The 24,432-nt window shown below is 64.8% G+C and overlaps 2 protein-coding genes across 5 annotated transcripts; both read right to left on the bottom strand.

The window, feature by feature from the left end:
* Nucleotides 1-258: 258 nt before the first annotated feature.
* Nucleotides 259-19,393, bottom strand: ITGA10 (integrin subunit alpha 10). Of its 4 annotated transcripts, none has more exons than XM_074566564.1 (30): nucleotides 18,563-19,393; nucleotides 16,042-16,153; nucleotides 14,792-14,889; nucleotides 14,589-14,677; nucleotides 14,352-14,466; nucleotides 14,139-14,266; nucleotides 12,474-12,622; nucleotides 9,989-10,139; nucleotides 9,662-9,827; nucleotides 9,485-9,558; nucleotides 9,011-9,155; nucleotides 7,700-7,848; nucleotides 7,446-7,589; nucleotides 6,883-7,086; nucleotides 6,578-6,708; nucleotides 6,204-6,370; nucleotides 4,655-4,797; nucleotides 4,436-4,543; nucleotides 4,254-4,339; nucleotides 4,030-4,171; nucleotides 3,024-3,119; nucleotides 2,868-2,944; nucleotides 2,684-2,767; nucleotides 2,496-2,580; nucleotides 2,311-2,424; nucleotides 2,095-2,196; nucleotides 1,891-1,980; nucleotides 1,642-1,737; nucleotides 1,414-1,527; nucleotides 259-1,300 (listed from the first exon to the last, which is right to left on the bottom strand). In XM_074566564.1, the coding sequence occupies exons 1-30, from the start codon at nucleotides 18,612-18,614 to the stop codon at nucleotides 1,232-1,234; spliced, it is 3,480 nt and encodes a 1,159-aa protein (XP_074422665.1). In that variant the 5' UTR covers nucleotides 18,615-19,393; the 3' UTR covers nucleotides 259-1,231. The 4 variants fall into 4 exon arrangements, with proteins under 4 accessions (XP_074422665.1, XP_074422664.1, XP_074422663.1 ...); XM_074566563.1 differs by having other exon boundaries at nucleotides 1,891-2,004; nucleotides 3,024-3,116; nucleotides 18,563-19,392; XM_074566562.1 differs by having other exon boundaries at nucleotides 260-1,300; nucleotides 1,891-2,004; nucleotides 18,563-19,390.
* LOC141734615 (toll-like receptor 2) lies at nucleotides 19,049-23,978 on the bottom strand. Its single transcript, XM_074566579.1, has 2 exons — nucleotides 23,869-23,978; nucleotides 19,049-22,072 (listed from the first exon to the last, which is right to left on the bottom strand). Exon 2 carries the CDS (start codon nucleotides 21,976-21,978, stop codon nucleotides 19,537-19,539), a length of 2,442 nt encoding a protein of 813 aa, XP_074422680.1. The 5' UTR covers nucleotides 21,979-22,072; nucleotides 23,869-23,978; the 3' UTR covers nucleotides 19,049-19,536.
* Nucleotides 23,979-24,432: the final 454 nt, after the last annotated feature.

Below are 24,432 nucleotides of genomic sequence, written 5' to 3' on the forward strand. Positions count from 1 at the left end.
GGAGGAGGTTTCCCTGCCCTTCCCCCAGGGCTGGGACCCTGCAGGGTTCGGACGAAGCTTTTCCAGCGGCGGGAGCGGGTGTTGCTGGGGGGGATGTTGGGGAGGGGGGGGGGAAGGAAAGCAGAAAGGGAGGCGCTGGCCCCACCATCACCCCGCAACCTGCCGGGCTCCCCCCTGGAAAAGCAGCTCCTGCTCGGACGCTGCACCCCTTCAAAACCCCCAAAATCTGCTCGTTTGGGGGCTTTCTGATGGCCGGGCTGGGAGTTTGGAGACAATAAATGGCTCTGGGCCGCGTGGGTTGGTGAATCCGAAAGGGAAAATGCCTTAACTTGCGGCTAGATCCCCTTTTCCGCGTTTTCTTTGCTGGGTTTCTCTCGTTGCTTTTCCCTGTTATTTAGGATTTCAGCAAAGCACCCCACACGCGGGGTGGGTTTTGGGGGTGCTGGGCCGGGGGGGGGGGGAGCCCCACACCTTCTCCCCGCTCCCTCCCTCTCGCCCGCGGCGCCGGCTCAGCCCTGAAGCGCCTGAAATGGGGGATTTCTTCCCCGGGGGTGGGGGGGCAGAAATTTAAGCCAGACACTTCCCAGGGCGTCTCGCGAGGCAAGACCCCGCGAGGGCAGCGGGAGACGCGCGGCCGAAGGGACCGTGGAGGGGGGGAGTTTGGGGTGTATTTTGGACCCCCCCCGGCCTTATCCCCCTATTGCTTTATATTTCCTGGCTGTCGCTGGTGCCTCTCCAGAGGGTTTTGGTTTTGGTTTTATTGGGTTTTTTTGATTTTTATTTTTTTTTTCCTGGGCGTTGGAAGAGTTTCTACTCTTGGAGCATCCCCGGGGCGGCGCCAGGGATGCAGGCGGAGCGCGGCGGCGGGTACCACACGCTGGAGCATCTCCGCTGGGGCTGAGCTTTATTGGTGGAGCCGCTTCTTTCAGCCCCGGTCCCTTTCCCCCACCTCCGCAACCATCCCCCGAGTCCTTCGGCTCAAACCTGGGGGGGCTCCTTCCCCTCTCCCCCCCCCCCCCCTCCCCCCCACCTCCGACCTCACCTGGCTGCAATCCCTGTGCCAGCCCAATCCAGCCCCCGCGGAGGCATCGCCCTCCGCAAGGATGGAGCCGAGGCGGGAATGGGGGGGGGGGACGGTGGCAGAGTCCCGAGCCCCTGCTTGTCCCCAAGGCTGGGGAAGGGACGCGGGCCCGTCCCCACGGCGCTGGGCTCGAGGGGCCACCGCTTCCCCTCACTGTTCCTCCTTCTCCTCCTCCTCTTCCTCCTCCTCGGGGAGCTTCTTGCGGGTGAAGAAGCCCAGCTGGGGGGAGAGGGTGGAGGGGAGCGTGGGGAGGGCGGGCAGAGCCCCCTGTCCCCTGCTGTCTGTGTCCCCCCCCGCCCTCGCCCCAAAGCCCATCCCGGCCCCGTTCTCACCTTCCACAGGCAGAAGATGATGAGGGCCAGGAGGAGCAGCCCCCCCAGGATGCTGCCCACCAGGATCCAGAGGGAGACGGGCACCCGCTTCGCCTGGATGATTTCAAGGACCATCTGGGGGTGGGGGGGGGGGAAGGAGTGAGTGGGGATGGGGGTCTCCCCACAGCGCTGCCCCCCAGGTTTCGGTGGTGGGGGGGGTGTGACAGGGGTCTGGGGGGGGACTCCTACCTCCCTCCGATGCGCGCCCTCCTCCAGCACCAGCACGCTGCTCCCCGGGACCCCCAGCCAGACCGTGCTGACCACCCTCACGCTCCTGAATTTAGCCTGGGGATGGGGGAAAAAGAAGGGAGAAAGGGGCGGGGGGGGGGGTTTCAATCCGTGTTTCGCCACCCTGAGCTCTTTGCTCTGCACCAGAGCATGGCAGATCGCGGGGGGGTGGGGGGGGGGTGTCACCCTTCCTCGTCTCCCCCTCCTCACCCCACGGAAGAAGTCGTTGTGGATGGCGCGGAGGACGTGGATGGAGGCCTCCCCGCCGCGGTCCAGCCGCCCCAACCGGCAGCTCAGCTCCTGGCACCAGGCGTTGGCGCAGTCCTACGGGGTGAAATGTGGGGTGCTGTGGCAGGGGAAACCCCCCCCCCCCCCCAAAAAGCCCAGCTGGGGGCGGCTCAGGGTGACTCTCACCAGCCTGTCCACGCGCAGGAGGTCTTCGGGGTGCACCGGGACCACCGTGGCCGTCCCCCACTGCCGCGGCTCCTCGGGGGGGGTCCGCAGCGTGCAGGTAGCCTGGGTGGGGGGAGAGGAGCTGGGCTCAGTGCTGGGGGGGGGGGGGTGGGTGGTGCGTGTGTGTGCAGGGAAGCCCACCCCCCCCAGCACCCCCAGTTTGGGCGAGGGACTCACGTTATCGGCCAGGACGCGTGTGACGGAGAGGAAGGTGGCGCGGTGGTAGCCCAGGGCTGGCAGGGCCATGAGGAGGGTGAGGTTTCGGACCGGGTAGCACCCCAAATTCTGCACCTGGGGGGAGAGCGGGGTGAGCCAGGACCCCCCCCTGCAAAACACCACCCCCTCCCCCCATATCTCCTCACCTTCACCGTGGTCTTGAATTCGGGGCCAGGGCCGTGGGGGAAGGTGCCGAGGGGGTGAACCTCGTAGCGGTGCAGGTTGGCGTCGCTGCCGGCATGAGAGCAGGGGGGGGTCGGATCCTGCCCCCAGCACCACGAACGCCCGCCCCCGCCATCTTTGCCCCGCTTCCCCCCCCCACCCCCAGCCCTACCTGGAGAGGAAGAGGTCAGGCTCGTAGCGGATGGGGGCAGAAAGCCGGAGCGCGTTGTCCTCTGGCGTCGCCTCGGTGCTGTCACTGGAAGGGGGAGACGTGACCATGGGGAGGACCCCGAGACCCCCCCACCCCCCTCAGCCCCCCCCCCCAAACCCAACCCGTGGGGTGCAGCCCGTCCTACCTGCTGGCCTCGAGGGCGACCTCGGCTCGGTCGAGGAGGACGGAGCAGCTGAACTCCAGCTCCAGGGTGAAGGAGACCTAGGGGGGAGTGGGGCCGTCGGTGGGGTGGGCTGGGTGCATGGGGGTCCCGGGGGAGGGGGGTGTCCCCGTCCCCTACCTTGGCCAGTGAGCGGAAGACGGGGTAGCCGACGCTGCAGAGCCGACGGTGACCTGCCAGCGCCGTGCACTCCAGCTTCACCGAGCTGGTGTCCTGCTGCGGGGGGGGGGGGGGTCACACGTCACCCACGTCCGGATGGGGATGGGGACGGGAGGGAGCTGGGGGGGGGCGCAGGGTGAGCACAAGGGTGAGGAGCCCTATGGAACCCCACCTGGGATCGGTTGTGAGCCCCCCCGTAGGGCCACATGGACCCCCATCTCCCAGCCAGGATGGGCTGGGGGACCCATGGGGACCCCCCCATCTCCCACGTGGGATGCATTGGGGGACCCATATGGGGCAAAATGGACCCCCAGCCCCACCTAGGATGGGTTGGTGGCCCAGATGGGCTATATGAACCCCCCACCCCCCACCTGGGATGGGTTGGGGACCCGTATGGGTCATATGAATCCCCCCCATCTCCCACCTGGGATGGGTTGGGGGCCCATATGGGCTATATGAACACCCCCGTCTCCCGCCTGGGATGGGTTGGGGACCCGTATGGGTCATATGAACACCCCCGTCTCCCGCCTGGGATGGGTTGGGGACCCGTATGGGTCATATGAACCCCCCCCATCTCCCACCTGGGATGTGCTGGGGGCCCATATGGGTCATATGAACCCCCCATCGCCCACCTGGGATGGGTTGGGGGCCCATATGGGCTATATGAACCCCCCCGCCTCCCACCTGGGATGGGTTGGGGGATCAATATAGGACTAAATGGACCCCCACCTCCCACTTAGGATGGGTTGGGGGGGTCCATATGGGCCCAATGGACCCTCCCACCTGGGGCAGGTTGGGGAGGAGAATGGGTTGGAGAATCTCTGTAAGACTGGAGAGACCCCAGCCTTTGTGCCGGGACGGGCTGGAGGGTCTGTGCAGGGCTGGAAGGACTACGATGTCTCGGAGGGGCTGGGGGGGGGGGGCAGGTGGGTCTGGGGGACCCCCCCTCCCCCCCATGGCCCTGTACCTGAAGCGCGAGGCTGGAGAAGTGGAGGTTGCTGGAGAAGCGGAGGAGCAGGCTGGCGTTGTAGGCGTTCTCCTTCTTGTTCTCCAGGACCACGTCCACCATCACCTTCCTCTTGCCCTTGCGCAGGACGTGGGGGCTCTGCCTGCAGCCACGAGGGGGGTTACGGCCCCGGGGGCTCCCGGGACATGGCTTAACCCCGGGGAGACCCCAGGGACACCCCATACCTGGAGCCCACGATGTCCATGGTGGCCCTGAGCACCAAGTCCGTGACGCACTCATCGTCCTCCCCGCAGTCCTTGAAGAAGGGGATCTGGAAGGAGCCGGGGGGTGATGCCGGTGCTGGGAGCACTGGGGGGGGACGGGGGGGGTGGGGGGGGGTGATGCAGCCACCTCCACCAGCACCCACCAGTTTCCGGATGGTGGTGGGGGACGTCTCATCCAGCACCGGGCCGGTGGATTCGGCCATGGCCAACCTCACCGTGAAGCTGAGGGGTCGCAGATAGTCCGTGGTGTCCTGGGGGAAGGCGGAGGGGTCCCCCGTTAGCCCCCAGGTCGGCAGGGGAGGGGGGGGAAGTGGTGGAAAAAGCCACCCTGTGTCCCAGGGAGGGGTCCCGCCGCGGCTCACCAGGACGTGGAAGGGGAAGCGGAGGCAGCTCTGCCGCCCCAGCGAGAGCTCGAGGCGACGCTGCAGCAACCGCCGAGCGCCGGAGTCGAAGGCAGCCCGGGCTCCCGGCGTCCTCTCCTCCAGGGACACGTTGTACCGGAGCTCTGCGTGGGGACAAGGATGGTGGGGGGGGGGTGTGTGTGTGTGTGTGTCGGGGGGGATAATTACTAAAAAAATGGCCAAAAATACAGCATTGTTCACACCTTACGGAAAGGTATGAAAGCAAAAGGCTTCTAAGGTGGAACACGGCGCGCAAAGAGTTCGACGCCTGCGATTCCCTGTCCACTATCGCTTGCGAAGCGACACGGGGGATGGAACGGGAACGCGACCTTCCGCGGCCTTGCCCCGTGACGTACAGCCACTACGGGAACGAGATGGCCCTATGGAACCCGATGGTTCCATAGGTTGGACTCGATGATCTTAAAGGTCCCTTCCAACGTCAACAATTCTATGATTCTATGATTCTATGAACCCATAAGCTGCCTGGCTGCTACCCTGAGCCGGCGTTTTTGTCAAATTTTGACGAAATGCTGTCCTTTGCGCCAGCTTTGCTCACTGTAACACCGAAACACACCTCCGTCCCGAAGGCCACCCGCCTCCAAGGTGCGACCTCTCCCCCTTGGGTCTGCGCCCTGAATTTTTCGTAAGCGCTACCTTTAAATGTGAAGCCAGAGAATTTTACGCCAATCATAAAATAAAAGTATTTATGGCTGGAGTCACTCAAACTCCGCCTTGAAGGTAAAAAAATAGCATTAAAAAAAAAAAAATAGCCCAAGAAAGGGGGGATATCGGGGAAGATGCCGTCGATAGCGCAAGGGGGGGGGTTTATTGTCTGCCCAAACCGCTTTGCCCCTTTCACGCAACAGGGGGTCGGCGCTTGGGGCCACCCACGGGGTGGGGACGCCCTGGAGATGCTCCGGGGACACCCTGGGATGCTCCAGGGATGCGTTGGGGCTACATCAGGGATGCTCTGGGGACACCCTGAGGATGCTCTTGGGGTGCTCCGGAGGCGGCATATGGATACTCCAGTGATATTCAGGGGACACCCCAGGGATGCTCTAGGGATGTTCTGGGGATGCTGCAGGGATGCTCTGGAGAAGCTCCAAGGATACCCTGGGGATACATCAGGGATGCTCCAGGGACACCCCGAGGATGTGGTTGGGATTCTCCAGGGATGGCGTATGGCTGCTTCGGTGATACTCCGGGGACACCCTAGGGATGCTCTTGGGATGCTCTGGGAATGCTCCAGGGTCCTACTGGGATGATCTGGGATTGGCGTATGGATGCTCCGGTGACATCCAGGGGACACCCCAGGGCTGCTCCGGGGTAGCGCGGGGGATGCTACGCAGGGGAAGCCCTGGAGATTCTCTGGGAACACGCTGGGACGGGCATGTGGATGCTCCGGTGATACTATGGGGACACCCCAGGGCTGCTCCTGGGATGCTCCTGGGATGTTCCAGGGACACCCTGGGATGCTCCAGCTGCTCATCCCATTCTCCCCGTCACTCACCGATGTCCCTGTCCCGCTGGCCCCGGGCGCGGGTCCCAGCACGGAAGCAGACTCTGGCCCGGAGGCAGACGGCGCCGGTGCCGCTGCGCTGGCAGTTCTTCTGGATGACGTTGATGGCCGGTGGCTCCACCGTCAGCGACGTGTTGACCTGGACGATCTGGCGGGACCTGGCAGCCAGGGGACAGTGCCACCAGGATGCTCACGGGGACGGTGACATCCATCCCTGCACCGTCCCCAAGCTCTCCTCCTCTTATTGCAAGGGGAAACTGAGGCACGGGGGAGGCCGGGAGACGTCTGAGAGCATCCCGCCAGGCAGGGCTGAGCCGGGTGGCCCTGGGCTGTCCCCTCCGCCCGTCCCTGTCCCCAGGACTCACCGCAGCAGCACAGCCGCCCCCTGCGCCCCCACGGCCAGGTCCACCAGCCCGTCCCCATCCATGTCCAGCCGCCCGTCCAGGCTGCGCCCGAAATAGCTGAGGGTCGGACCCAGCGCCGCCGCCTCGATGCGCTGGGGAGGCGAGAGCAGGGCAAGCAGTGGCTTCACCGCTGTCTCGTATAAGGTAGCGCTCAACCTAATAGAAACCAACACCACCACCGCCACCACCCCACCCTCCCCCAGCAAGATGGCAGTGAGACACACACCCCCCCGCCTCCAGCACCCCCCAGGTCCCATCTATCTCACCTGCTTGTAATGGGGCAGGAGGGTACCCGGGGCGCCGTGGTAGACGTAGACGGCACCGCGGTGCCCGTCCTCCAGCGGAGCCCCCACCACCACGTCATTGAAACCGTCGTGGTTGAGATCGGGCACGGCGGCCAGGGCGTAGCCGAACCGGGCATCCTGCGGCTTCTTGTCGGCGTGCAGGGTGCCGGCAGGGGCCAGGAGCCTCTGGGTGGGTGGGGGGGGGAACAGGGTGGCCCTCGGTATCCCGCCGTGCTGGGTCCAGCCCCATGTGCCCCACAGCTGAACCCCCGCCCCCAGAGGTGGGGAGAGCAGGAGGAGCCCCTGGGCTGCCTCACCCCCTCAGCCCTGCTGTGAACCCCCCCAAACCCTGCTGCGACCCCCCCCCCCCGCCTCCCGCCCCAGTCCCCCTCAATTCCACTGCATCCCCCTGACCCTTCTGCACCCCCCTCCCCACCTTATCATGTCCCCCCAGTCATAGTGCATCCCCCCCACACCCCCAACCCCACTGTGTGTCCCGATCCCCCCCGCATCCCCCCACAACACCACCCCCCCGAGCCCCTCACCTGCCCCACTCTGTAGAGATACACCCTCCCCGTCTCCCTGCTCTGGGCACCCAGGAACATGGGAGCTGCCACCAGCAGCACGTCGGTGACCCCGTCGCCGTCCACGTCCAGGACGCACACCTCGCTGCCGAAGTAGGAGCCGATCTGTGGGTCGCAGTGCGTGTGTGGGGGGGTCTGCATGAGCCTGAGGGCTGCCAGCAGCCCTTTCCCATGGCTGTCTCCTCCCCCGCCCCCCGGCCCCCAGCAGCACCTACCTGCTCCCCTGTCAGCGCCTGGGCCACCGTCACGGTCCCCGTGGTGTCCATCTGGAAGAGGATCACCTTGCCCTTGTGCTGGAAGCGGGGGGCCCCGGCCACGTACAGGCGCTGCCCCCCGGGGAGCCGCAGCGAGGAGACGGCGTAACCTGCCTCAACAGCAGGGAAAAGCTCTGGGGCTGGGGGGGTGCCATTCCTCTGCCACCCTGTGTCCCCGGGGCACCCGGCATCCCTGGGACACTGAGCACCCCTGGGCCATTCCGCATCCCCAGGGCATGGAGCATCCCTGGGGAACACCGCATCCCTGGGACACTGAGCACCCCTGGGCCATTCCGCATCCCCGGGGCATGGAGCATCCCTGGGGAACACCACATCCCTGGGGCATGGAGCATCCCTGGGGAGCACCACATCCCTGGGCATGGAGCATCCCTGGGGCACTCACCATCCCCGGGACACCCCGCATCCCCGGGGCATGGAGCATCCCTGGGGCACCCATCATCCCTGAGGCATGGAGCATCCCCGGGGCATGGAGCATCCCTGGGGAACACTGCATGCCTAGGGCATGGAGCATCCCTGAGGCACCCCACATCCCTGGGACATGGAGCATCCCCGGGGCATGGAGCATCCCTGGGGAACACCGCACCCCTGGGGCATGGAGCATCCCTGGGGCATGGAGCAACCCTGGAGAACACTGCACCCCTGGGGCACGGAGCATCCCTCGGGCACCCCCCATCCCCGGGACACCCCCCATCCCCAGGGCATGGAGCATCCCTGGGGCATGGGGCATCCCTAGGGAACACCACATCCCTGGGCATGGAGCATCCCTGGGTCATGGAGCATCCCCAGGACACCCTGCATCCCTGGGGCATGGAGCATCCCTGGGGAACACCACATCCCTGGGCATGGAGCATCCCTGGGGCAGGGAGCATCCCTGGGGCAGGCAGCACCCCTAGAGAACACCACATCCCTGGGCATGGAGCATCTCCGGGGAATGGCGCATCCCTGGGGCATGGAGCATCCCTGGGACACCCACCATCCCTGGGGCAGGGAGCATCCCTGAGGAATACCGCATCCCTGGGCATGGAGCATCCCTGGGGCACCCACCATCCCCGGGACACCCCGCATCCCTGGGGCATGGAGCATCCCCGGGGCATGGAACATCCCTGGGAACACCGCACCCCTGGGGCACGGAGCATCCCTCGGTTGCTGGTGATTCCCCATTTGCCCTGTATTGCCGGGACACGGAGCACCCCTGGTTCACCCCGAATCTCCAGGACACGCTGCATCCCTCGGGACACCCCCTCCTTGTACCCAAATAAGCCGCGTGATTCTTCAGCTCCAACGGGAATTCCTTCTGGAAGGCTTTGCGGGGCGGGATGATGCGGCCGCGCCGGCTCTCTTCCAGCACGGCCCCGTCCCAGTCGTAGGCTCCCACCGTGCCGAAGAGGATCCCGTCCTGGGTGAGGCGGGGGGGGGGTGGTGGTGGTGACATGATGCTGCAGCGGGATGGGAGCTTGGGGGGAAGCGTGTGTCACACGCCTCGAGGACATCGCGTGCGTGGCGATGCCTCATTGTCCCCAAATCTCCCCCCCCCCCCCAAAAAAAAAAAACCCCCCCATCACCTGCCCAGCCTGGGACACTCAGTGCCGGGGATGCCCAATCCCGGGTTGGGTTGAGGATTATTTTCCACTTCTGCAAACCCCCCGGGACAGGCGGTGGCTGCCGTCCCTCCCCCGGCCTCAACCCTCCCCGGGGCCGCATCCTGCCCGGTCCTGGCCGTCTCACCTCCAGGAGGTGGATGGAGAAGCCGATCTGGGACATCTCCAGCTCGAAGGAGCTCTCGTTGTACCCGTGGGTGCCTGGGAAGGGGGAAGGAGACGGGATTCCTCCAGATGAGGTTCCAGATGTTTTTTCTGCACCCCTTCAACCCGGCGTCCAGACCCGGATCCGGCCCCACGTCACCTTCCAGGCTGAAGATGCGGTCACCCAAGGCATCCACGATGTCGTTGAGGGCGGCCTCGTCGGTGACGTTGAAGAAGTATTTCTCGTCCGGGTCGCTGGCAATGTACTTGATCTCGCGAATGAAATCCTCGGGGTCCTGCTGCCGGCGGAGGTAGTGCCCCAACACCTGGGGAGAGGGGACCCAGCGTCACCCGGGGGCCAGATCCGGACCCCGACGGAGCTGGCATGGGCGTCCCCCACCGCAGCCTGGCACGAAGGGGGAATGGGGAAACTGAGGCACGGTGCCTCCTCCCGGCTGGCGGGCAGGGAGGCGGCCGTGGCGCTCACCGCGATGGCGTAGCGGGTGACGTTGCGCTTTTCGCACTCGGCCAGAGCCTCGGGCAGCTCCTCGCCGTCGTGGGACTCCCCGTCCGTCACCACGATCATCAGCCGGGTGGCATCCGCCCGCCCGCCCTGCTCGGGGCTGAAGGCTTCGGTGCTGCCGGGGAGGGGTGGTGTGAGGCTGAGCCAGATCCCGATCCCAATCCCGACCCTGATCCCAATCCCAACCCCAATCCCTACCCTGATTTCAACCCCGATCCCAATTCCCATCCCCAATCCCAAATCCCAACCCCGATCCCAACCCCGATCCCAACCCCCATCCCAATTCCCATCCCGATTCCCAACCCCAACTCCCAATCCTGATCCCATCCCAATTTCCATCCCCAATCCCAATTCCCAACCCCGATCCCAATTCCCAGCCCAATCCCTGTCCTGATCCCAACCCTGATCTCAATTCCCAATCCCGATCCCATCCCACTTTCCATCCCCAATCCCCAATCCAAATCCCAACCCCCATCCCGACCCCCATCCCAATTCCCATCCCAATTCCCAACCCAAATCCCAATCCCGATTCCATCCCAGTTCCCATCCCCAATCCCAATTCACAACCCTGATCCCAACTCCCATCCCAAACCCCATCCCAATCTCCATCCCAATCCCATCCCTGATCCCCATTCCCATCCCAATTCCCAACCCCCATCCCATCCCCGATCCCAACCCCAGTCCCAACCCCCATCCCAACCCCCATCCCGATTCCCAACCCCAACTCCCATTCCCGATCCCATCCCAGTTCCCATCCCCAATCCCAATTCCCATCCCGATCCCAACCCCGATCCCAACCCTAATCCCAATTCCCATCCCGATTCCCAACCCCAATCCCCAATCCCGATCCCATCCCAATTGCCATCCTGATTCCCAACCCCAATCCCAATTTCCAATCCCAATCTCAGACCAAGTCCCATCCCCAATCCCAATTCACAACCCTGATCCCATCCCTGATCCCGATTCCCAACCCCAATTCCCAATCCCGATCCCATCCCAATTCCCATCCCCAAACCCAATTCCCATCCCGATCCCAACCCCCATCCCGATTCCCAACCCCAATCCCCAATCTCGATCCCATCCCAATTCCCATCCCCAATCCCAATTCCCAATCCCAATTCCCATCCCGATCCCAACCCCCATCCTGATTCCCAACCTCAAACCCCAATCCTGATCCCATCCCAATTCCCATCCCCAATCACAATTCCCAACCCCGATCCCAATTCCCATCCCAATTCCCAACCCCAATTCCCACTCCGATCCCAACCCCAATCCTAATCCCAACTCCCATCCCGATTCCCAACCCCAATCCCCAATCCCGATCCCATCCCAATTCCCATCCCCAATCACAATTCCCAACCCCGATCCCAATTCCCATCCCAATTCCCAACCCCAATTCCCACCCCGATCCCAACCCCAATCCCAACCCTAATCCCAACTCCCATCCCGATTCCCAACCCCAATCCCCAATCCCGATCCCATCCCAATTCCCAGTCCCCAATCCCAATTCACAACCCTGATCCCAACCCCAATCCCAATTCCCATCCCAATTCCTAACCCCTATTCCCAATCCCGATTCCCAATCCCAATTCCCATCCCCAATCCCAATTCCCAACCCTGACCCCATCCCCAATCCCAATTCCCATTCCGATTCCCAACCCCGATTCCCAACCCCAGTTCCCAATACCAATTCCCAATCCCAATTCCCATCCCCAATCCCAATTCCCAACCCTGATCCCAACCCCAATCCCAATTCCCATCCCGATTTCCAATCCCAATTCCCATCCCCAATCCCAATTCTCAACCCTGATCCCAACCCCAATCCCAATTCCCATCCCAATTCCCATCCCGATTCCCATCCCGATTCCCAACCCCAATTCTCATCCCGATCCCAACCCCAATCCCAACGCCCATCCCGATTCCCAACCTCAATCCCCAATCCTGATCCCATCCCAATTCACAACCCCAATCCCATCCCTGACCCCAACCCCAACCCCGATTCCCAACCCCAGTTCCCAATCCCGATTCCCAATCCCAATTCCCATCCCGATTCCCAACCCCAATCCCATCCCAATTCCCAACCCCAATTCCCAACCCCAATTCCCATCCCAACCCCAACCCCATCCCAATTCCCAACCCCAATTCTCATCCCGATCCCAACCCCAATCCCAACGCCCATCCCGATTCCCAACCTCAATCCCCAATCCTGATCCCATCCCAATTCACAACCCCAATCCCATCCCTGACCCCAACCCCAACCCCGATTCCCAACCCCAGTTCCCAATCCCGATTCCCAATCCCAATTCCCATCCCGATTCCCAACCCCAACCCCATCCCAATTCCCAACCCCAATTCCCAACCCCGATCCCAACCCCGATCCCAACCCCGATCCCCATCCCCGTGCCCATCCCGCCGCCCGTCCCCGCCGGGCTCCGGCCGCGGGGCGCACCAGGCGCGGTGGATGGCGAGCGCCGTGCGCGTCTCCCTGCCCTCCTGCCGGCTGATGTTCTTGGCCGCCTCCACCACCTCCTGCGCCGTGCGGTACCGCCCCAGCGCCCACTCCTGCACCGCCCGCTCCCCGTACTGCAGCACCCCCACCTGCCCCACACGCCGCCGTCACCCGCGGGCCAGCGCCGTCACCCCCGGGGTGGCACCGCCACGGGGACGGCAGCACGGCCCTGGGGACGATGGTGTCACCCCAGGGGTGGCATTACCCCAGGGACTGTAGCATGGCCCTGGGGACAATGGCATCACCCCGGGGGTGACATCACCACAGGGACAGCAGCACGGCCCTGGGGACGATGGTGTCACCCCAGGGGTGGCATTACCCCAGGGACTGTAGCATGGCCCTGGGGACAATGGCATCTCCACAGGGACAGCAGCACGGCCCTGGGGACGATGGTGTCACCCCAGGGGTGGCATTACCCCAGGGACAGTAGCATGGCCCTGGGGACAATGGCATCACCCCGGGGGTGGCATCACCACAGGGACAGCAGCATGGCCCTGGGGACGATGGTGTCACCCCAGGGGTGGCATTACCCCAGGGACTGTAGCATGGCCCTGGGGACAATGGCATCTCCACAGGGACAGCAGCACGGCCCTGGGGACGATGGTGTCACCCCAGGGGTGGCATTACCCCAGGGACAGTAGCATGGCCCTGGGGACAATGGCATCACCCCGGGGGTGGCATCACCACAGGGACAGCAGCACGGCCCTGGGGACGATGGCGTCACCCCTGGGACAGTAACATGGCCCTGGGGACGATGGCGTCACCCCAGGGACAGTAGCACAGCCCTGGGGACAATGGCATCACCCCGGGGATGGCATCGCCACAGGGACAGTAGCATGGCCCTGGGGACGATGATGACACCCCTGGGACAGTAACATGGCCCTGGGGACAATGGCATCTCCACAGGGACAGCAGCATGGCCCTGGGGACGATGGCGTCACCCCAGGAGTGGCATCACCCCAGGGACAGTAGCATGACCCTGGGGACAATGGCATCGCCACAGGGACGGCAGCATGGCCCTGGGGACAATGGCATCACCCCAGGAGTGGTGGCACCCCAGGGACAGTAGCATGGCCCTGGGGACAATGGCGTCACCCCAGGGGTGGCATCACCCCAGGGACAGTAGCATGACCCTGGGGACAATGGCATCACCCCAGGGGTGGCATCACCCCAGGGACAGTAGCATGGCCCTGGGGACAATGGTGTCAGCCCAGGGGTGGCATCGCCACAGGGACAGCAGCACGACCCTGGGGACAATGGCGTCACCCCAGGGGTGGCATCACCCCAGGGACAGTAGCATGACCCTGGGGACAATGGTGTCACTCCAAGGGTGGCATCACCCCAGGGACAGCAGCATGGCCCTGGGGACAATGGCATTGCCACGGGGATTATAGCATGTCCCTGGGGACAATGGCGTCACCCCAGGGATGATGGCACTGCCCTGGGTATGGTGGCGTCATCCGGGGGACCTCATCACCCCAGGGACAGTGACGTCGTCCTGGACATCGTGGACATGGACATGTCCTGGACACGTCGCCATGGCCCTGGGGACCCCGGCGCGGCCCTGGGGACACCAGCATGGCCCTGGGGACCCCGACACCTCACCTGGATCTGCCCCGGCCCGATGAAGAACTTGCTGAGGACGTTGCTGAGGAAGTTCTGCACCTCGTACCAGGGGTAGATGCTGTTGGAACCGTCCAGGACGATGACGATGTCCATGTAGGTGGAGCAGCCTGGGGAGGGGGGGACGCAGCTGTCACCGGCCCGGCCTGGCACGGCCCCCCCGGCCCCGCAGGCGGCAGCCGCCCCCCAACTCACGCTGGGCCGTGGGCGCGAGGGTCCCCACCGGCCGGAGGTCACCATCCAGCCGGGCGCAGAGGCCGGTGCTGTAGAGGGAGGTGCCGCACTCCTGGGACCAAAGCGGGGCGCAAGCCTGGGGGGGGGGGGGACGGGGGGGGGGGGGGACACACGGAGGGCACACACACAGCATGGGCTTGGCACCCGTCCCCGCGCCCGGCCGTGCCTCAGTTTCCCTCGGGGGGAGGCTCCTCTCACCACGAAGCCGCCGTCCTTGGAGTCCAGGAGGGTCATCCCCAAGTGGACGCTGTGGCCGGGGAGGGGGACGAGCCAAGGGGCTGCGGACCCTGGGACGGAGCGACGCCGGGGCTCAGCACCGGGGTGACACCCCCCTCCCCCCCCCCCCCCCGACACCACCGGGGTGCTGCCCCCCCGCCCCCCCCCCATCCCCACGGCGGTACCGAGGTTGGCTTTGGCGCAGGTGGCGTTGGGGGGTCCCACGCGGCACTTGTAGATGTCACCTTGGCGGTCCCCGTCCCACGGGGCCCCCACCAGCAGCCTGCGGGGAGGTGGCGGGGGGGGGGGGGGAAGGTGAGGGGGACACCGGCAGGGGGTCACCGTCACGCCACACACGCCCCCCCCCGCCCCCAGCCCCAACCCCCGTCTCCGTCTCGGCCCCTCTCGGTATTTGGGGGGGGCGCGGAGCCAAACCCCGCCGCCCCCGCGCTTCCGCCACCGGTTTCCGTCCGTCTGTCCGTCTGTCCCTCTGGCTGCAGTCCCCGCCGTCGGCCCCCCCGCCGTGGCACGGGCACCGGGCCCCCCTCCCACCCACCCCCCGCCCCGGGTTTTACCCAGGGGACCCTAATTTTCATTACCCTCCCCCCGCCACCCCCCCCCCGGCTCCCCTCCCTCCGAGCCACGCCGGGGTAAAGCGCAAATCCACGGCGAGCCTTAAAAGCCCATTTCTGCCCCCGGAAAACACCGCGGAGGCTTTGCTGGCCCCTCCCTGCCTCAGTTTCCCTTTTCCTGCCTCAGTTTCCCCTTTTCCTGCCTCGGTTACCCCTTCCCCGCCTAATTTTTTCCTCTCCTGCCTCAGTTTCCCATTTTCCTGCCTCAGTTTCCCCTTTCCTGCCTGTTTCCCTCTTCCCTGCCTCAGTTTTCCCCTTCTCTGCCTCAGTGTCCCCCTTTCCCTGCCTCAATTTTCCCCCTCCCTGCCTCAGTTTCCCCATTCCCACCTCAATTCCCCCATTCCTGCCTCAACTTCCCCTCCCTGCCTCAGTTTTCCCCTTCTCTGCCTCAATTTCCCCCTTTCCTTGGCTCAGTTTTCCCCTCTCTGCCTCAGTTTCCCCTTTCCTGACTCAGTTTCCCCATTCCCGCCTCAACTCCCCCATTCCTGCCTCAACTTCCCCCTCTCTGCCTCAGTTTCCCCTTTCCTGCCTCAGTTTCCTTCTTCCCTGCCTCAGTTTCCCCCTTCTCTGCCTCAGTTTCCCCCTTTCCTGCCTCAGTTTCCCTATTCCTGCCTCAGTTTCCCCCTTTCCTGCCTCAGTTTCCCCCATTCCTGCCTCAGTTTCCCCTCCTCGCAGCCCCACGAACCCTGCCCCAGCCCCACACACCGACCCCGTGGGCCGTGCTGGGGGGGGGGGGTGGTGGTGGTGAGAGAGCCCCATGGGTGTCCCCGTGTCCCCCGTCGCCCCCCCTGGGTGCCACTCACCACTTGTCCCCGCCGCTCGCCCGCTGCAGCACCTTGTAGCCAAACTGGCCCTGGGCTGGCCCGGGGAAGACCCGCGGCCGCCGCACGTCGACGTTGAACCCCAGGCACAGCCCTGGGGGCCGGGGGGGGACAGTGACCCTGAGGGGGGCGACGCACACGCAGCCCCCCAACCGCCAAGACCCCACCCGAAGAGCCCCTAAAAGCTAATTTTTTGGGTGCTGCTGCGAGCACCCACCTCCCACCCATAAAAATTGGGGGGGTGCGGGGGGGGGGCAGGACGTGGGTGCGACCCACGGGGGGTTTGGGGCGGTGGGGTGGGGGGGGTGGGGGTGGGAGGAGGCTGGTGGGCAAGTTGGTGCCCACCCATGGGTGCTCGGGGGGGGGACCTGTGGGGAAAGAGGGGGAGCCCGGCGGGGAGGGGGGTCCCCGGGGTGGGGTGGGGGGAATCTTAGGGGGCACTGGCTGCGGTGGTGGCCCCTGTCCCCGGGGGGGGGGGAGGTGGGGGGGGGTGGGCAGGGGGGTGCTGGGTGCTGAGCACCCCGTGTGCGGCTCCGAGCACCCCAAACGCAGCGCCCAGCGCCCCATGGACGGCACCCGGGACCCCAAAGGCGGCACCCAGCGCCCCACAGGCAGCACCCAGCACCCCAAAATGCAGCACCCCGCATATAGCACCCAAGCACCCCAAATACGGCACCCCCAGCACCCCACATACAGCACCCGGGACCCCAAACGCAGCACCCAGCGCCCCACAGGCAGCATCGAGCACCCCACAGGCAGCACCCAGCACCCCAAACTCAGCACCCCTCATATAGCACCCAAGCACCCCAAATACAGCACCCCCGGCACCCCAAGTGCAGCACCTGGGACCCCACAGGCAGCACCCAGCACCCCAAATACAGCACCCAGCACCCCAAATACAGCACCCCTCATATAGCACCCAAGCACCCCAAATACGGCAACCCCAGCACCCCAAGTGCAGCACCCACCACCCCACAGGCAGCACCTGGGACCCCAAACGCAGCACCCCTCATATAGCACCCAAGCCCCCCAAATACAGCACCCCCGGCACCCCAAGTGCAGCACCTGGGACCCCACATATAGCACCCAGCACCCCAAATGCAGCACCCAGCACCCCATGTACGGCACCCAGCACCCCAAACGCAGCACCCCTCATATAGCACCATGCACCCCATATACAGCCCCCCCAGCACCCCAAGTGCAGCACCCACCGCCCCAAATGCAGCACCCAGCACCCCAAGTACAGCACCTGGGATCCCACATATAGCGCCCAAGCACCCCAAATGCAGCCCCCCCAGCACCCCAAGTGCAGCACCCAGCACCCCATGTATGGTACCCCAGCACCCCACGTACAGCACCCAGCACCCTACATGCAGCACCCAGCACCCCACAGGCAGCACCCAGCACCCCACAGGCAGCACCCCTCATATAGCACCCGAGCACCCCAAATACGGCACCCAGCACCCCAAGTGCAGCACCTGGGACCCCACAGGCAGCACCCAGCACCCCAAATACGGCACCCAGCACCCCAAGTGCAGCACCTGGGAGCCCACATATAGCACCCAAGCACCCCAAATGCAGCACCCCCAGCACCCCAAATGCGGCACCCAGCACCCCACATGTAGCACTGAGCTCCCCAAATGCGGCACCCAGCACCTCAAACGTGGCACCCGGCACCCCTCGTATAGCACCCAGCACCCCACATATAGCCCTGAGCACCCCAAACGCAGCACCCAGCACCCCAGGAAGCCCCAGGGTGGACGGGACACCTCGGGGGGGGGGGTGTATGTGTGTGTGTGTTCCATCTGGGGGGGCCCAGGGGGGTCGTGTTTGCCTCCAAACTTCAAAAGGCCTCCAAAGTGCTCCCCCCCAACCCCCCCCCCCCAATAACCCCCCCCCGGCTCCGGGTGGGGAAACTGAGGCACGGGGAGCCCCCAGGGCCACCGGGGAGCGTGCCCCGCTGTCCCCCCCGGCCGGGCACGGCCCAGGAGCGCCGACGTGCCCAGATGGGACGGAGACGGGCTGGGACCCAGCCGCCAACCCCCCCTTGGGACAAAAAAACCCTCAACTTTTGTATCTTTTTTTAACCCCCCCCCCAAAAAAAAAAAAAAAAAATAAAGATTTGCCCTTAAAAATGTTTCTTAAGTTCCTTTGAGCGGGGTTTGGTTCCCTCCACGCCGGCCCCGAGCCCGTCCCCAAAGCCGGGGGTGGTGGGAGGTTTTGGGGGTCCCCCCTCCAGCAATAAAAAAGCCCCAAATATCCTGGGGAGAGGGGATGAGCCCCAAAACCAGGCTTTTTTCCCCCAAACGCCCCCCCCTCCCCAAGACCGGCTCAGCGGGGGGGCATCCACCCATCGCTGAGCTCTGGGTTAATGGGTACCCAGCTCAGCCCCCCCCCCCCCAACCCCGCCGCGTCCCCAAAACGCCTCCGCTTCCCCCCCCCAAAAAACACCTTCCCCCCCAAAAAAAACCCCAAATCCGGCTAAATTTTGGGGTGACGTTACCTGGGAGCAGGAGCAGCACCCGGAGGAGCCGCCGGCACCCACCACCCTCCATCGCCCCGGAGCCGCCGGCTCAAAGGTTACTCTGTCTCCTTACGGGATATATATATTTTTTTTTTATTTTTTTTATTTTTTTTCCCTCTTTTTTTTTTTTTTTTTTAATATTTTTTTTCCCCTCCTCCTTCATCTTCAATTGGCTGCTAAAAATAAAACAGCCGGCGGGTTTGGGGTTTTTTTTTGGTTTTCTTTTTTTTTTTTTTTTTTTTTTTTTTTTTTGAGAGGGACAGAGTTGGGGGAGGGGGCGGGAATCAAACCCCAAAAAAAACAAAACCCCAACAAAACAAACCCGAAACCAACCCCCCCCAAAAAAAACGGCCAAGTGGAGAAAAACGTGGAAAAAAAAAAAAAAAAAAGAGGAAAGGGAAGGAGTGGGGGGGGGGGGGGGGCAGGGGAACGCGGGGTCTGGGTTGGGGTGGGGGGGTGGGGGGGCTCGGGGTGCTGCTGATGGGGATTTTCTCCTTTTTTCCCGACAAACCGGACCCCGCACGCGGTGGGAAGGGCGTCCCCGGGGTGGGAAGCGCGTCCCTTGGTGTCCCCCCCTTGGAGCAGGGTTGAACCCCCCGGAGGTGGCCGGGACACCCGGCTCTTCTCCCCAGGGACCTCGACGTAAGGCTGGGGGTGTAGGGCCGGGGTGGGGGGGGGGTTTGGGGGTCACCGCTTGTCCCCGCCGTCTCTCGCTGGATTTAGGGTGGATTTAGGGTCGCCACGTCCTCTCTCTGGGTGACACTGCCACCTCCTGGACACCGTCCCCATCCCCCGGCTCTTGGAGGAGAGCGAGAAGATGGAGTGACTTTGGCGAGGACCTTCCCCCCCCCCAACCCAACTCCTCCGCTGAGGCAGGGGGGATGCTTGGCACACAGTGGCACCCCAAGACCACCTTCCAGCTGCTGCAGGACATGGGACAACAGAGGCCACCGCTACGTGGTGGCATCCACGGCTGTCTCCTCCTCGCCGGTGACGGGACCGAGCCCCCCGGGGCTGCCCAAGAGGCTTCGGAGCTGGAGCCAGAAGAAAGGGCGTCTCCCGGGCTCATGGGGCCACTCCAGGTAGGTTTTGCTACCCAACATCTTCCGGAGCCGGGCGAAACGCCGGGGCAAACCCCGAGCGTCGATGGGTTCCTTCACCACCAGGATGACGTCCTCGCTGCCCAGCCCCACGGCGCGCTGGTGGGCGAAGTAGAGCTCGTAGTTGCACCACTCGCTGTCGACGAAGCTGCGGGAGAGGACAAAGATGACCTTGGCGCTCCTCTCGATGTTCTCCACGATGTTGTCGATGATCCAACGGCCGGGCGTGAAGTCCCGCTCGTGGATGCAGAGCCGGTAAGGTGGCCTGGTGCTCTCCAACCGCTGCAGAAGCTCCCGGCGAACCCAGCCGGCGTCGGCGCAGCTGTAGGAGATGAAGGCGTGGTAGGAGCATCGCCGCGTGGTGCCCACCCGCCGCCTGCCGTACTTGGCACGCACCAACCGGTACGTGGCGCGGAGGTACCAACCAGCGTCCAGCTTCCAGCAGAGCACGGCGCACGCCGCCACCACCACTGCCGTGCTGGCCACCGCCACGGCCACCAGAGCCGGCACGTTGCATTCCAAGGGACGTGGGGTGTAGGAGGCCACGGCTGTATCCAGCAGCGGCTCGGGGTGGTAGCAGGTCCAGTTGTGGGGCCAGTCGGCCAAGGTGGGGCGTCCCCGTTGCCGTGTCTCCTCCAGGAAGAGGTAGAGGTCGCAGGTGCAGTGGTAGGGGTTGTTGCCGGCCGCCAGGCTAATGAGCCGCGGCATGTTGACGAAGGAGCCACGGTTGATGACGCCAAAGGAGTTGCCATCGATGGCCAGCACCTCCAAACGGGGGCATCTCCACTCGGAGGGGATGAACTTGATCTTGTTGCCACTCAACCGCAGCTCCTGGAGCCGCGGGCTTCGGGTGAAGTAGCCCATGTCCAAGCGGTCGAGTTGGGAGTAGGAGAGGTCCAGGTACTCCAGGGTGGTGGGCAGGCACCCGAAGGTGCTCACCGTCACACGGTTGTGGTGGAGGGCCAGCCAACGCAAGGTGTGACTCCATTGGCACGTCTCCTGCAGGCTGCCCAAGGCGTTGTGGCTGGCGTCGAGGCGGGTGAGCCGTGGCCAGGTCCGCGTCAAGGCGGCCACCACGGCCAGGCTCAGGAGCTGGTTGGTGGCCAAGATGAAGCTCTCCAGCTTGGGCATGACGCCCTGGTAGTGGCAACGCTGGTTGTAGATATAACCATCTTCCAGACGGTTGCTGGAGATGTCCAAGGCCTCCACGTTACGCAACTCACTCCAAACGTCACAGGGGACGTAGTTGAAGTTGACGTTGATGATGGAGAGGGCGGCCACGCCGCTCAACCAGGTGAAGGTCCAGTCGAAACGCAGGATGTCGGGGTTGCTGATGTCCTGCAGCAAGAGGCGGTCGAGGCGCGGGGTGGCCGCCCCCACACCGGAGCTGTTCCACCGCGGCGAGCGGGCAAAGTCGATGGCCACCAGCGCCAAGTCACGGACGCTGGAGCGTTGGACGTTGAGCAGGGCAAAGCGGAGGAGGTTCTCGTTGAACTTGCCCCGGTAGAAGACCAACTTGGTGATCCGCAACTCGGCCAAGCCGACGAAGGGATCGGCGTTGCCGGTGTAGTAGGTGAACTCGAAGAGGTTACGGAAGCGCAGGTAGTCGAGAGGTTTGTCCCGCAGGTCCCGCAGCATCACCGGCAGAGCCGTCGCGTTCTCGTCCAAGGCCATGTCACACCACAGCTCTGTGGTGTTCAACCACGAGAAAGCCCCGGCTTCGTACCAGCGCAGGCTGGAGGCCGATTTGATGGCGAACTTCTGCAGCGCCGTGTCCTTCAAGACGGCGAAGTCCCCCCAGGAGATGTCCCGCAGCAGCGGCCCCCCCAGCGACAGCTCCCGCAGCTGCCGCAGCCTGCCGAAGGCGCCGTCCAAGGCCGCGCTGCGGTAGAGGTTGTTGGACATGTCCAACCAACGGAGGTTGACCAAGGGTCGCAACGCCGGCGCTGGGATGTGGCGGAGGGAGTTGTTGAAGAGCCGGAGGTGCTCCAAGAGGAGGTTGGAGAGGAAAGCGTCCGGCGCGATGCGGGAGATGTTGTTGTAGCCCAAATCCAAGCGCCGTAGCTGGGTCATGCCGGCGAAGTCGCCCGCCGTGATCTCCCGGAGCTTGTTGTAGGAGAGGTCGAGGCTGCGCAGGCCGCCGGGGAGGCCGCTGGGCACCTGCGCCAGGCCCTGCCCCTTGCACAGCCCCGTCCCGTTGCCGGCGTCGATGTGGCACGGCGGCCGCGCCGCGTCCCCCGCCAGCGCCAGCAGCACCAGGCACCAAACCCGCCGGGTGGTGGCCGGGGGCCGCATGGCCGCCGGGGTGGCAGCCGGGGTGGCCGGGGAGGCGCCGCCGGTGGCGGGGATGGGGTTGGAAGGAGCATCCGGGCGTCCCCACGGAGCCGCCCTGCGGAGGGAGATGGGGGGGGGGGGCGGTCAGCAGTGCCACGGCGGGGGGCACGACCCCGACCCCCCTGGGGAGCACCAGGATCAGCTTCGGGGTTAGATCCTGCCTGGGGCGCTTGGGGACTGGATCCCAGGGGATTAGGGAATGGATCCTGGGGGATTGGGAGGCTGGATCCCAGGGGATTAGGGAATGGATTCTGGGGGATCGAGGGACCGGATCCCAGGGGGGAGTGGGGGACTGGATCCCAGGGGGGATCCGGGGACTGGATCCTGGGAGGTTGGGGGACTGGATCCCAGGGGATTAGGGACAGGATCCTGGGGGATTGAGGGACTGGATCCTGGGGGATTGAGGGACCGGATCCCAGGGGGGAGTGGGGACTGAGTCCTTGGGGGGAGTGGGGCACCGGATCCTGGGGGGATCTGGGGACTGGATCCCAGGGGATTAGGGACAGGATCCTGGGGGACTGAGGGACTGGATCCTGGCGGATTGGGGGACTGGATCCCAGGGGATTAGGGACTGGATCTTTGGGGAGTGGGAACTGGATCCTGGGGGACTGAGGGACCGGATCCTGGGGCAGCGGGGACTGGATCCTGGGGCAGCGGGGACCGGATCCCGGCAGGGAGTAGGGGACTGGGTCCCAGGAGGATTTGGGGACTGGATCCTCAGGGAGTTGGGACTGGATCCCAGGGGCATCAGGGATTGGATCCCAGGGATCGAGAACCCTATCCTGGGGTAATCGGATTCCAGGGGGACTGGAGACTGGATCCCGAGGGCATTGCATTGGGGGTGGAGGCGGGTGGGGGGTGGGTGTCAGGGACCAAATCCCCTGGGATTTGCAGACCCGATCCCGGGGTGAAGCTCAGCCACCAGATCCCCTGGGATTTGCGACACCGGATCCCGTGGGCTGAAGGCCCAACCCTTCCTCCTCTTCCTCCTCCTCGCTTGGGGCTGCCCGGAGCGGGGCTGGGGGTAGGGGGGGTGTGTGTGTGTGTGTGCTCCCCCTGGCCGAGCCCCCGGCTTGGCTCCCCCCGCTCATTTTCAGGGCGGGTTTTATTTTCCAATTAAAAAACAAAAAACAAACGAAAAAAAAAACCAAACACAACCCAAAAAACCAACCCGAAACATTCAAAAATTAGCTTTTTTTTTTTTTTTTTTTGCACAGAGGCAAACTTGTGCTGCTCCTCGACCGCCGGGCGGTTGCGGCCAAGAGTTTTGGTATTTTTACCAGGGGGGCGGGGGGGGAGAACTGGGGGGGGGAGGAGGATTAAAAAAAAGCAGGAAACTGGAGAAAAACAGACGGGCGTCTGTCCTGCCCCAGCGCCGCGGTGGCATGGCCAGGCCAAGTGCGGCCCCCCCGCTCTCCCCGGGGTCCAGGGCCAGACCCCAGCCTAGGGGGAGGGGGGGACACACGTGGGGACAGGGGGGAGTCACCCTGCTTCGTCCCAAAACCGTGCGCCCCCCCCGCCCCCCGCCCCGCTCCTCCCCACGCTCGCAAGGGAAGAAGGAAAAACACTTGGAAGTGGCCCAATATGGTGGCGCGTTGGGTGAGGGGGGGACCTGGGGGGGGGGGGTCACCCGTGGGAAGGGCCTGTGTCACCGCAGCACCCACGTGGGGAAACTGAGGCACGGGGGGGGGGCCCTCCTTCCCCGCCCCCCCTCCCCCAGCCAAAGCCCTCCTGGCACCAAACTCTTCCTCATTCCCGACACCCGCATGCGGCGGCAGCAGCACCCGCTCACCCCCCCCAAAACCCCCCCCCCCCCCCCAAAGTTCCCCCCCCAGCCCGGCCCCTGCTCACCCAACGCGGCGCCTGGGATGCGGCGAGTTCGGCAGGTCTCAGCCGGGGCGGGAGCGGGTGCGGGACGGGGCGGCGGGATGGCGGCCGGGGGGGGGGACGGTTGGCACCCGGGGCGGAGGGGGAACTTTGTCCTCCGGCAGGTTTACGGCAACGGGCTGCGCCGAGGGCCTGGATCGCAGCGCCTGAACGATGTCACCTTGCGCGTGTTCAGCGCTCCCAGTACAGCCCAGTGCCCCCAGCCCAGTACTCCCAGTCTGGCCCAGTACTCCCAGTTCAGCCCAGCACCCCCAGTCTGACCTAGCGCCCCCAGCCCAGCACCCCCAGTCCAGCCCACTGTTCCCACTCTGACCCAGTGCTCCCAGCCCAGGCCTCCCAGTCCAGCCCAGTGCTCCCAGTCTGACCCAGTGCTCCCAGCCCGACCCAGTGCTCCCAGCCCAGCACCGCCAGCCCACACCAGCACCCCCACTCCAGCACCTCCAATCCAGCTCAGGACTCCCAGTTCAGCCCAGCACCCCCAGTCCGACCTACTGCCCCCAGACCAGTACTCCCAGTCCAGCCCAGCGC

Source organism: Larus michahellis, chromosome 24 (assembly GCF_964199755.1).
Source record: "Larus michahellis chromosome 24, bLarMic1.1, whole genome shotgun sequence".
Taxonomy (NCBI): Eukaryota; Metazoa; Chordata; class Aves; order Charadriiformes; family Laridae; genus Larus; species Larus michahellis.

What these genes read in the sequence shown, in the direction of transcription:
- ITGA10 (XM_074566562.1), bottom strand. Translation starts at nt 18,614, where the DNA reads ATGGAGGGTGGTGGGTGCCGGCGGCTCCTCCGGGTGCTGCTCCTGCTC. An exon ending in TCGGGCCGGGGCAGATCCAG is followed by an intron (nt 12,623 to 14,138) that starts GTGAGGTGTCGG and finishes CGTGTGGGGCAG; the next exon opens with GTGGGGGTGCTGCAGTACGG. An exon ending in TCTCCAGCCTCGCGCTTCAG is followed by an intron (nt 3,120 to 4,029) that starts GTACAGGGCCAT and finishes CCCCCCCCGCAG; the next exon opens with CAGGACACCAGCTCGGTGAA.
- LOC141734615 (XM_074566579.1), bottom strand. Translation starts at nt 21,978, where the DNA reads ATGCGGCCCCCGGCCACCACCCGGCGGGTTTGGTGCCTGGTGCTGCTG.